Source organism: Cricetulus griseus, chromosome 5 (genome assembly GCF_003668045.3).
Source record: "Cricetulus griseus strain 17A/GY chromosome 5, alternate assembly CriGri-PICRH-1.0, whole genome shotgun sequence".
Classification (NCBI taxonomy): Eukaryota; Metazoa; Chordata; class Mammalia; order Rodentia; family Cricetidae; genus Cricetulus; species Cricetulus griseus.
The window spans coordinates 114,070,896-114,081,708 of NC_048598.1; the positions used below are offsets into that span (position 1 = coordinate 114,070,896).

General features: G+C 41.6%; 1 protein-coding gene across 1 annotated transcript; it reads left to right on the forward strand.

Moving 5' to 3' along the window:
- The first annotated feature begins 934 nt into the window (after positions 1-934).
- On the forward strand, positions 935-10,546 carry Dio2 (iodothyronine deiodinase 2). Its single transcript, NM_001256762.1, has 2 exons — positions 935-1,317; positions 9,427-10,546. Exons 1-2 carry the CDS (start codon positions 1,096-1,098, stop codon positions 10,003-10,005), a joined length of 801 nt encoding a protein of 266 aa, NP_001243691.1. The 5' UTR covers positions 935-1,095; the 3' UTR covers positions 10,006-10,546.
- Positions 10,547-10,813: the final 267 nt, after the last annotated feature.

A 10,813-nucleotide genomic window follows, 5' to 3' on the forward strand; every position in this document is an offset into this window, starting at 1 on the left:
CGCCTGCCAGGAATCTTTATTGCCAAAACTCCTGATCGATTAATAAAAATGGTAATCACAGCAAAATGTTAACATTAATCTACATATTACTTTTCTTCAAGTTTGGAAGCATTTCCTGAAAGCTGTCAAAGGTGATTTTTTCCCCCTTTCTCCTCCTTTAAATCACAAAGCAAATTCCCCCTGTCTATTCCCCCACCCCTTCTTAAAAAAAAAAAAAGTTGTGGAGTTTTGCTTTTCTGTTCACTGCACTCCTGGCCAAAGTAAAGCCCTCTTTCTCAATGACGTCAAGATCTTTAGCAAGATTAGGCTTTCATTTCTCTATTGCAGCAATTAGCCAGGGAATGTATAAAAGGCTTCGGGGAGACTCACTGGGCTGCAGAGAGAAGCACTCTGCTGCACAGGCAGAAGATAGCAAAGAGGAAAAGCCAGAGGGAGGGGCAGAGGGCTCAGCCGCTCCTGGAGAACCTGGAGAAAGGACAGACAAGAGACAGGCGGGGAAGAGGAGAAGAGAAAGTATGTTTAACACGGAGTGAAGACAGACAGACAGACAGACAGAAAGAAAGAAAGCAAAAACAAACAAACCCTACCCTTACAGCACAGTTAAGAAATTGGCAGTGCAGGAAGAAGTCAGACTGCGTTTAAAGGGACATGAAAACTCAAAGAAATTTTTACCATCTCTGCAGTCTGTAGGTGTCTGGAAATGAAAGTAGAGCTTCCTGTCTTTAACGGACTCTGACAGGGGTAACTGGATTAGGGACTGGTACGCCAGAGTTTTTTTTTTTTTTCTTTCTTTCCTTTTTTAAAAAACCATCTTAAATCCTGAAAAAAAAATGCATCTCGGAATTGAATGAATTGATGGGCACACTCCAACTGCTGGACTGCAGAGAGCGAACTTAGTCTTGCCACTCCTGCTTCTTTCAAAGACGAGACAACTTGGGCTTCCTTCTAATTTAGTTTTTTCTCCTTCTCCCCCACCCCCACTCCCAACCTCCCCCAACCCTGGTCCCCCACCTCCTCTACCACCACCTTCTTTTTCAAAAAGTGGGTGAAGGGGGAAGCAGAGCACACAGGGGCCAGGCTGCGGAGGCAGAGAAGATGGGACTCCTCAGCGTAGACTTGCTGATCACACTGCAGATTCTGCCAGTCTTTTTCTCCAACTGCCTCTTCCTGGCGCTCTATGACTCGGTCATTCTACTCAAGCACGTGGCGCTGCTGCTCAGCCGCTCCAAGTCCACTCGCGGAGAGTGGCGACGCATGCTGACCTCAGAGGGACTTCGCTGTGTCTGGAAGAGCTTCCTCCTAGATGCCTACAAACAGGTGAGCAGCACCCTACTGGGCTTCTAGGTCAGCAGGACCAGGGGGACTAGAAGGTATGGGGCTGCAGGCCATGGGGAGCCCTATCTGGGGTGGCCTGCCCAGTGATTATGTTCAAGGGAGTCTCAATGTCACTTGGGACACCTGTTGCACAGGTTAGATTTGGGAGTGACAGATATTGAGCCATCGGGACTCTGGGTGACTTCAGCAGGAGTCTTAACCAGGGCTGCTGTTACCTTGCTCTGATTTGGCTGCTTGGGGCAGGGGTTGTGGTGGTGAAATAACTCTGGGTAAAGTCAGAATTATTGGAGGCTGTGAGCTGCATTTGTTCTGCTCTTGGCATGAGCTGGCTTCTGCTGCTGTCCTTGACAGGAGGGTGTGTGAGATGTAGTAGGAAGGCTTGAATGTTTCCTTTTTGCTGAAATGGTCAGAGTTGAATGATGATGGTGGTGGTAGTGGTGGTGGTGGTGGTGACAGTGGCCCTAGCCCCTTCATTTCTTGGGGAGATCAGAGCTCCTGGAAGCAAGCCCCGTGCAGCCTCATACTTTGTTGGGATTTGTGAATTCCTAGTTATTAAGTGTCACTTTGCAAAAGAAAGATCGAGGAACTGTCAGAAATCCAAACTTTGTAAGTGAAACAAAATCTACAGATAAGTTACCACAGAAAGCGCTGATGGGTCTGTGATGTGTTTGAAGGTCAGGTTCTGGGCGTTAGAATGGCCACCTCCCTTACCTGTCTAAGGTGTGTTCCCATCCACATTTGAAAACACCAGAGCGGGCCACTGATGTTTTAAAGCAAATACTTCTGGTGTTCCAGCCTTTCAGATGCTGGGAGATATTGAGAGAATGGAATCTGTCAGGGCAAAGAGAAATACTTTTATATGGTCCTCCATCCCTTAGGTCCATAGGCCTCCTGATGCATCCTGGGTATTAGGAATAATGAATGCATTTGGAAAGAAGTTTCTACAAAAGGAGGAAATATGTCCCTAGGGGTACTGAGAGATTGCTGGAGAAGGGAGTTTGCAATAGTGCAGCCAGATGTTCAACCCAGTGGCATTCTTCAGACAGGTGGAATGCTAGACACCATGATGGAAACTCAGAATAGCAGAGGAGGAAGGGAAGAGGGAAGGAGCCCTGCCTTCCCCCTCCCACAAATAAACAGTGGAAAAATCAATCCATGTGCCAGGGAAATAAAAGGAAAGCATTCAGGGCAGGGTGTTTCACTGGAAAGGAAATGTTGAAGAAGAAAATGCCTTTTGTGAACAGGCTGTGTGATTCATGACATTATTATTGCAAGTAACCCGAATAAGGTTACTTGCTGTGCTGAGTACATGTCAAATGTCAAGCCCCCTTTTTAGCAAGTAGGAACACTCTCATCAGCACAGGAATGGCTGCCTGGAGTCCCCTGTAGTTAAAGTTCAGTTATATCATGTATGTAGAGGCAATAAAAGGTATGGACATGGAGATACTGAGAGATAATCTCAACCCACAGATGTGCACACAGAATGTGACATTTTTAGGTATATTTAGGTGTCGGGAGCTTGTAGGAGTGGAGCATTGTTCCTGTACATTAAAAGATTACGAATTAGTCAATCCCTTCCACTACATCTATGCATCATGTCTTAGATAATATGGGATGCTAGTTGCCTGAACTCAGTATATTAAAAGCTTGCCTTTTGGAACACAATGGACTTCTGCTTAGAAAAATATAAAGAGAATTTTACCCACATGCATATAAGTATTATTTTCACCAGCACTCGGGAGGCAGAGGCAGGCAGATCTCTGTGAGTTCGAGGCCAGCCTGGTCTCCAGAGCAAGTGCCAGGATAGGTGCCAGGTTTCTCCACAGAGAAACCCTGTCTCAAAAACCAATAAATAAATAAATAAATAAATAAATAAATAAATATTATTTTCATATCAACTTTGGAGACTACAAAAGCACCCAAAAACTTTATGTGAGGTGTTTTTCTCATCAAGAAGATCACCAAAGTGAAAAAGGAAAAAACAAGCGCATACCCCTATAATAAACTTCATTAGATCCTTTTTCACTAATGTATAGTGTTGCATTGTGCTGTAGTCTGTTATTTGTGCTCATGGGAGGTTAGAAAGATGAATGATTTGCTTTTACTTTTGGCATATGGTTTGTGTATTCTTCTTATTTATTTCTTTGTCTCTGCACACTGATTTGATTAGTGACCAAGTTCATGACTTACCATATTATACTTGCTTTTAATAATTTATACAATAGCTACTATGTGCAAAAGAAAACACATGCCCAGAGAAAAGGCTGGGCTGAGTGTAAGATAAATGAAATCACGAAGAGTACAAAGTGAGCTAGATTCTGTCCTCTTCTGCCTTTGAGTATGACTGGTATCGTGGCGGATGTGGTGGCCTCCGAAGCTTACTCAGAACCTCTCAAACAGGTTGAATCATTTGCCAAATGCTGTGTCATCCATGGCACACTGTCTTTAGGTGTGACTGTTTCCATAGATGCCAGAGGAGATCCTGTCTGACATTGCATCTTGAGATTTCACAATCTTGACTTGCATTATTTGCTCACTTCCACTCTCAAAGCAGACTTCTCCAGGATGAGGGGTGTGTCCACATGGCATTCAATTAGACAGATCATTCATTACTCCCAACAATCTTGGTTAGCTATTAAATTTGAGACAATATTTATAGGTGCTGTATTTATTCACAGAGGTAGTGACACAGACATGAGCTAGAGTGAGGAGGGGGGAAGAAGAACAGAATGAAATACTAATAATAAAAACTGTGATTTAAAATCAACTTTATAAAGAAGTTACCAAAGATCACACAGGCTTGGTAATGGTCAGGAGGTCTGTGTGCAATTTGGATTGAAAAGGAAATCTAGAAACCTGTGAAAGTGAGCAAACAGCAGATATTTGTTATTTAAGTTTCCTCGTTGTCTTTGCTTGTGAACACTGTACCCTTGTGTTGGTGTGCAGAGACGCAGAAATGCAACCCATAAGCAAGCTGTCCTCCCTTGGAGCCTAGCTCTTACCTAAATGGCATGTAAAAGTAAGCAGACGGTATAGATGCTGACAAGCAGGCTCATTTTTCTGCACGGCTAATGTTGCAGTTGCACAGAAAACATGCTCATTGGAACATATAATTTTGGTTTTGAAAGAGTCTCTTTAACATTCTCCTCCTTCTCTTTATTCACCTCAAGCCTTTTGACACAGGATTCTGCAGTGAAAAGTGGCTCTTTAAAGAGAGAAACTGTCCTAAAAGTACACAAAGAAGGCCACAGCCAGAGCTTGTCTGTCACTTGGATAAAACATAGCGAAATGATAGGGCTTTGAGCTTCATCTTCAAGATACAAATCAAAATGAGAATGGCCAAAAAAAAGGGGAACTTAACCCAGAAGATGGAATAGGTAGGCTGCTCTTCAAGTCTGCTTTACTTGGCCCATCTGAATGGGGATGGCTAAAGCCCTGCCTAATGATTGTTTGGCCATGTTTCTAAGGACATTGGTGTAGCCTGATCATTATGTTAAAGAATTGGAAACTTCCTGAGAGTTAAGTTCCAGTACTTTGGATGACAAAATGTCTGTGTAAATATTCTGATTTGTGCCCATCCCCCATTTTGGTCATTTGTTTCACCACTCACCATGAGAGTGTGCAGTACTTTACGCAAAAGCTCCTCTTAGGCTGTGGGGGGGAAAATCAGAAACAAACAAAAACAAGGTTAGCAGTTATGTGCTGTATTTCCAGATCACCCAGTGAATGGTTCCATTTTCCCTTGAGTCTGTATCTTGCAGCATTATCCTCTTTTCCCTAAGTGCTCAACACTGTGCTGAAAAGGAACCCATCATCAAGGGAGTCAAATTCTTATACACACTATGCATTTGTGCTTTTGTTCACGTTTATAAACGTCTGCTATCACCTTTGAACGTGGCCCAGAGATGTCATCATCAGTAAACTTGCAAAAGCCTCACCCACTCCCTGAGTGGGCATTGTGCTCCTGCCCACTGGAGGAAATATACGAATGAATGACTGCAATAGTGCAGATGAGAGCGACAAAGGTCAGTGGTGACGCTATCACATTTTACGTGTGTCCTTTCTGATCCTTGCAAAATAAAGAGACCCTTTGGGAACATTGGAACTTCAAGACCAATTAGTGGAAATGATGCTTCTTGTGTTCGGGCATTAAATACTAGGCAGGGTTCTCTTTAGGAGGCTGATGCTGGCAGGGAAAGAGGTACCGACCTAATTACTCTTCCGCAAGAGCAAAAAATGCCTTTTGAATGCCTCTTTGGCAAATATGTCTCATTAAGGACAAAAACTAAACACAAACCCTCTAAGAAGCAGAAATTAAGATGATAGGTAACTTGTGGCCAGGAGACTTTCCGTGCCACTGTGGGAAATTAAAACAAAGTTTGGGAGTACCAGGGGATGATTTGTTTTTGTTGAGTCTTTCCTGTAGCCTCAGTGTTATTATGGGACCGACTTTATTTTCTTCATCATTTTGGCTCTATGTCAGGGAATATTTGCTCCTGTCTTCCATTGTGAAGGCCATGGGGTTTCTCCCAGTCCATCTCAGCAGGGTTTCTAACCAAGGAAATCTAGAAATTCTCCACCAGGAATTCTAATCTAATGGAAATTTAATTTTCATAGTGATTTGGGCAAAGAGATGATAATGGATAGAAATGTGTTTAAGAAGTGTTTTTAAGACTAAGTCTATTTTTTAAAATTTAGCTAACCTATCCCTCATCAGGTTTTAGAAAAGATGAATGAATTTATAACTTGTTTTATGAGGCTTATAAAATCTGACTATTGGTCTGCTTACACTTGAGTTTACACCTCTGTCTTTGCCTCTGTCTATCTCTGTCTATGTCTCTGTCTCTGTATCTCTCTCTCTGTCTGTGTCTCTGTCTCTGTCTCTCTCTCTCTCTCTCTCTCTCTCTCTCGTCTCTCTCTCTCTGTGTGTGTGTGTGTGTGTGTGTGTGTGTGTGTGTAATTATTTTGTTATGCCAGAGCTCAAACCTGGGACTTTATGGATGTGTCCCAGCGTACTTAATTTTATTAGTACCATTAATCTTGCCTATGTATTTTCTCTAACCTGTGACCTTCATGAATAAGGTACTCATAAATGACTTTTTAGTGTTCTGTAGGATTCTGTAATTCTTAGTTCTAACTTGCAGAACTAAGTAAAGAGGGTTTATCTCATTTTTTTTTTATTTGCTGGTTAGGTGAAATAATTAAGAATAGGTCAATGACATTAATATTGACTACAGCAGGTCTCTGGTGAAAGGGCAGGGTTTCCATTTCTGAATGTATATGCTTTATTATGTATGTCCATCACTGTTCACTGCAGGTCAGGTTTGCTATTCTTACCCGACCTAGGATTATAAGAACCAGAGTTTATTGACTAATTCACTTCATAAAGCTTTTAGGATGTATATTTTCCAGACTAACAAAATGCTCAACACCTCCACCACCAGGGACATTAAGAATTTGTTGAATTCCCTAATTTTTAAACTTAGAGTGTGTGATTCTTGTACTACATTTTCTAAGGTAATTTAGAAACTAAAATTTCCTTGTTTTGGAAAGAGTTGTGAGGCAGAACTCTCCATTGTCTCTAAGCAGTGACATGCACTTAAACTATCCAAGGAAATTAATTGTAGGTAACAAGAGGTGATCTGTGACCAAAATATCAGATAGGATTGTTCGGGTCAATAGTTAGAATGACACAAGTGTCAACCAGTCTGTTTGGGTGACAGCCAGGAAGACCTGGGCCTGTTTTTCAAGACCATGCAGTTGTTCGTAGTACTCAACAATGGCTCCCAAATGCAGATGGATACTTTCACCAGAATGACCCCTCTAGTCTACAGCACAGAGATTACTACATGACTGATCTAACAAAAAGTCTCTACAACGAACTCATCAGAATGCATCCAGGCCTTCATTTCACAGGCCATGGAGGAACATTGCACAGCCAGAGGTGCTCAAAGCAGTCCTGATATCATTGTATGATTCGAAGGGAAGTGAGAAGTAATGGAAAACACTTCATAACCTTGTTTAGGAACAAGTATCAAGAGACCCCGAGATTTTAAAGCTCATCACATGCCTAAAATGTGTGTCTTTAAGTTTAACATGTGTTTCAGTGCTTCAAAGGGTTGTGTAGTTCACTATGAGACCATCTGGTCAAAATTGAATTATGAGAACTTGCTATCTAATGTTGATTGGAAAACAGCCAAGATGATTCATATAAATATATACTATGTATATATTAAATTACATCTAAGAAGGCAGATTATGATTTTAAGATTTTAAGGGCCACCAGTAGTACTTATTTCAAAACAGCCCCGAGAGTTTCGAGAAGAGTAAGAAAGAACCTTGATTCTTTCCCTAAGTGAAAATAAGTTAGGTCTTGACATTAAAACATCTGAACAAAAGTCTCTTGAGTGTTTTACACCAGTGTGCATCATTGCTCTCCAGCAATTCACTTTTAAGTAGCTTCAATTAACAGCAGTTTTATATGGGACTATATTTATATGAGAGAAATAAGTCGATCCAGTTGGAAATGTCTTGCAATATTAAAGATAGTGGATAAAAATCAATTGTACCATTGTAAGCTATCCCTAATGGTATTAGCTTTGATTAAACCATTCTAGAAGGAGATCCAATTGTGCTAATTCGGAATGAAGTAATTGGCTCTTTTCTGTTGCCTGCTTTTTATTATCAATTTACAGATTCAAAGGCCACTAACTTTCAGTATTCTGTGTTTAACTATTTAAACCATGTGCTAAGAGGGCTCATGGAATAATTTTAGTCAATGTGCCTTGATCTGAATGCTTATTGTTCTGAGGGGCTTGTTAATAAATGTGCTAGAAAGCACATGGTTCAGGTCTTCCAATTTATATAGTATAGGGAAAACCCACAATACATGGAAAGTGAGAACTTAGCTGAAAGTCAGATTGTGGAGTAGCTGTTTATTTTATGTCTATTTCTGTTTTTCAAGGGTAGCTTTAGCTTGCATAATGTGATCAGCAGCCCCAAGAACAAGAGATCACACCATGCATGCTGAGGGGAGCATAGATCTCTCTTCTCAGAACAATTTGCTTTTTTTTTTTTTTTTTTTTTTTTGGACTGGTGATTTCCCAAGAAGAGTGGTGGTGTGCCATATGTGGTGGGGTGCTGTCTGACAGTGGCAGCTCTTACCACCACAGTCATTTATAGAGCTCCTTTCCTTAGCTTATCCTGCAGTAGCCACAGAAGGAGAGCAGGCATGAAGGCCTAGATTTTCCAGTGGAAAGCACTGACAAGGGCAAGAGGGAGGAATCCTATTTACAGATGGTGGATTATAGATTGCCCAGCTTTGTCCAGAGACAGATCCCGCTGGTATTCTGGTCCTCTGGTTAATATTAAAGAACTTACATTGTGTTGGTGAAATAGTTCACTGGGTGACTCTTGCTGCCAAGTCTGATGACAGGAGTCTGAACTCGAGGACCTGCATGATGGTGGAAGGGGTGAACTGACTCCCACAAGTTGTCCCCTGACTTCTGCAAGTGCTAAAACACACAACAACAACCAAATAAACAAATAAATGTAATATTTTATTATTTCAAAGAGGAGAAAAGAGAAAACAAATTAAACTCATGTGTGTGAAAATGCAGGTCTTGCCTGAGTCTTTTAGAATTAAAAAAGAGGCAGTCCATTCCAAAAATGAGATAATTCATCTTAAAGTGGGCCATTTACTTTTAACTTTTAAAATGAAGTCAATTAATCATTCATTCTATAATGCTTGTTAGGCATTGGCAGAAAAGTGAGAACAGCAAAGAACACCAGAATTGACTTAATTATGAAAACAGTTTGCATCTTCAGAGATGGAAAGAATTACCTCCAATAAATATTCAGAATGGAGGTCTCTTATTATTTCTTGGCCATCCTTTGCGTTACCTGATATGACTGCTTTTTTACTCAGATCAATATCTTCTTCTATCTATCTATCTATCTATCTATCTATCTATCTATCTATCTATCTATCGGTAGATAGATATGGTTATAGGTATAATGGAACCCATTTAGAGTAAATTGAACTAGCAATGCGTTTAATGTGGTAATTCTTCTTTTCTTTTTCACTATTAGGTTAAATTGGGTGAAGATGCCCCCAATTCCAGCGTGGTGCATGTGTCCAATCCTGAAGCAGGTAGCAATTATGCCTTGGAGAAGACAGCTGATGGGGCAGAATGTCACCTCCTTGACTTTGCCAGCGCAGAGCGCCCATTGGTGGTCAACTTTGGTTCAGCTACCTGACCACCTTTCACGAGGCAACTGCCAGCCTTCCGCCAGTTGGTGGAGGAGTTCTCATCAGTGGCCGACTTCCTGTTGGTATACATTGATGAGGCTCATCCTTCAGATGGCTGGGCAGTGCCTGGGGACTCCTCTCTGTCTTTTGAGGTGAAGAAGCACCGGAGCCAAGAGGACCGATGCGCAGCAGCCCACCAACTCCTGGAGCGTTTCTCCTTGCCGCCCCAGTGTCAAGTTGTGGCTGACCGCATGGACAATAATGCCAACGTAGCTTACGGGGTAGCCTTTGAACGTGTGTGCATCGTGCAGAGACAAAAAATTGCTTATTTAGGGGGGAAGGGCCCCTTCAGCTACAACCTCCAAGAAGTGAGGAGTTGGCTGGAGAAGAACTTCAGCAAGAGATGAATTCTAGATTAGCTGGTTTAAAGGTGTGATTGTAATAGTGTTTATTATTTTAAAAAAATATGTAAAAGAAGTTGAGAACTGAACTGAATCTACTATTTCAACTGAATCCCATTGCCTCACTGAAAGACAGGGGTATACCTGTCAGTAAACAAACCTCTGAACATTTCAATACTTCCTTTAGTACACAAATGGCATCAGGATAAATAGCAGCCCTGTTACCTCCCATCTGAGTGAACTGATCCAAGCTGGAGTGGAAGAAACCATGATTCAGTATGTGTTCATCCTTGCTTGCAAAAGAAGTGACTCTGCTATATGTGTGCTTTGGGACCAGAGGACAAGAGTTCCCTAAATACCTAATGTTAAGGGAAGCTACTACCTATGACCTGATGTATTGTCTCAGCTTTAGTCATCAGGAACAAACCCAACTGGAAACTCCCCCAAAACTTACTTATAATGTGATCTTGAAGCCATGATGTGCACTTAGGACTGAGGTGTTAGTTCTAGTCATGCAATGCCTTGTGCTAGTATCTGTAGCCCAGAATTCCCAAGTGTGTATGTAGAAACCAAGAATGAGTCCCAACCTGGAGGGTTAAGATGGCATCAGAAATCTGGCAGATGGAAAAAGCATTAGGTCAGAGAAAATGAGCTTAACAAATGAGGAAAGAGGTATCAGGAAGAGGAGGAAATTGCATAGTGTTTTACCTGGAAGCTGTAGGCAATAAGAATGCCATCCAACCACACCTTCATGGAAAGCATGTACACAGTTGGGAAAAGAAAGGGGTTGTCTAAAAATATCACGGGGAGAATACACAAGGAAACA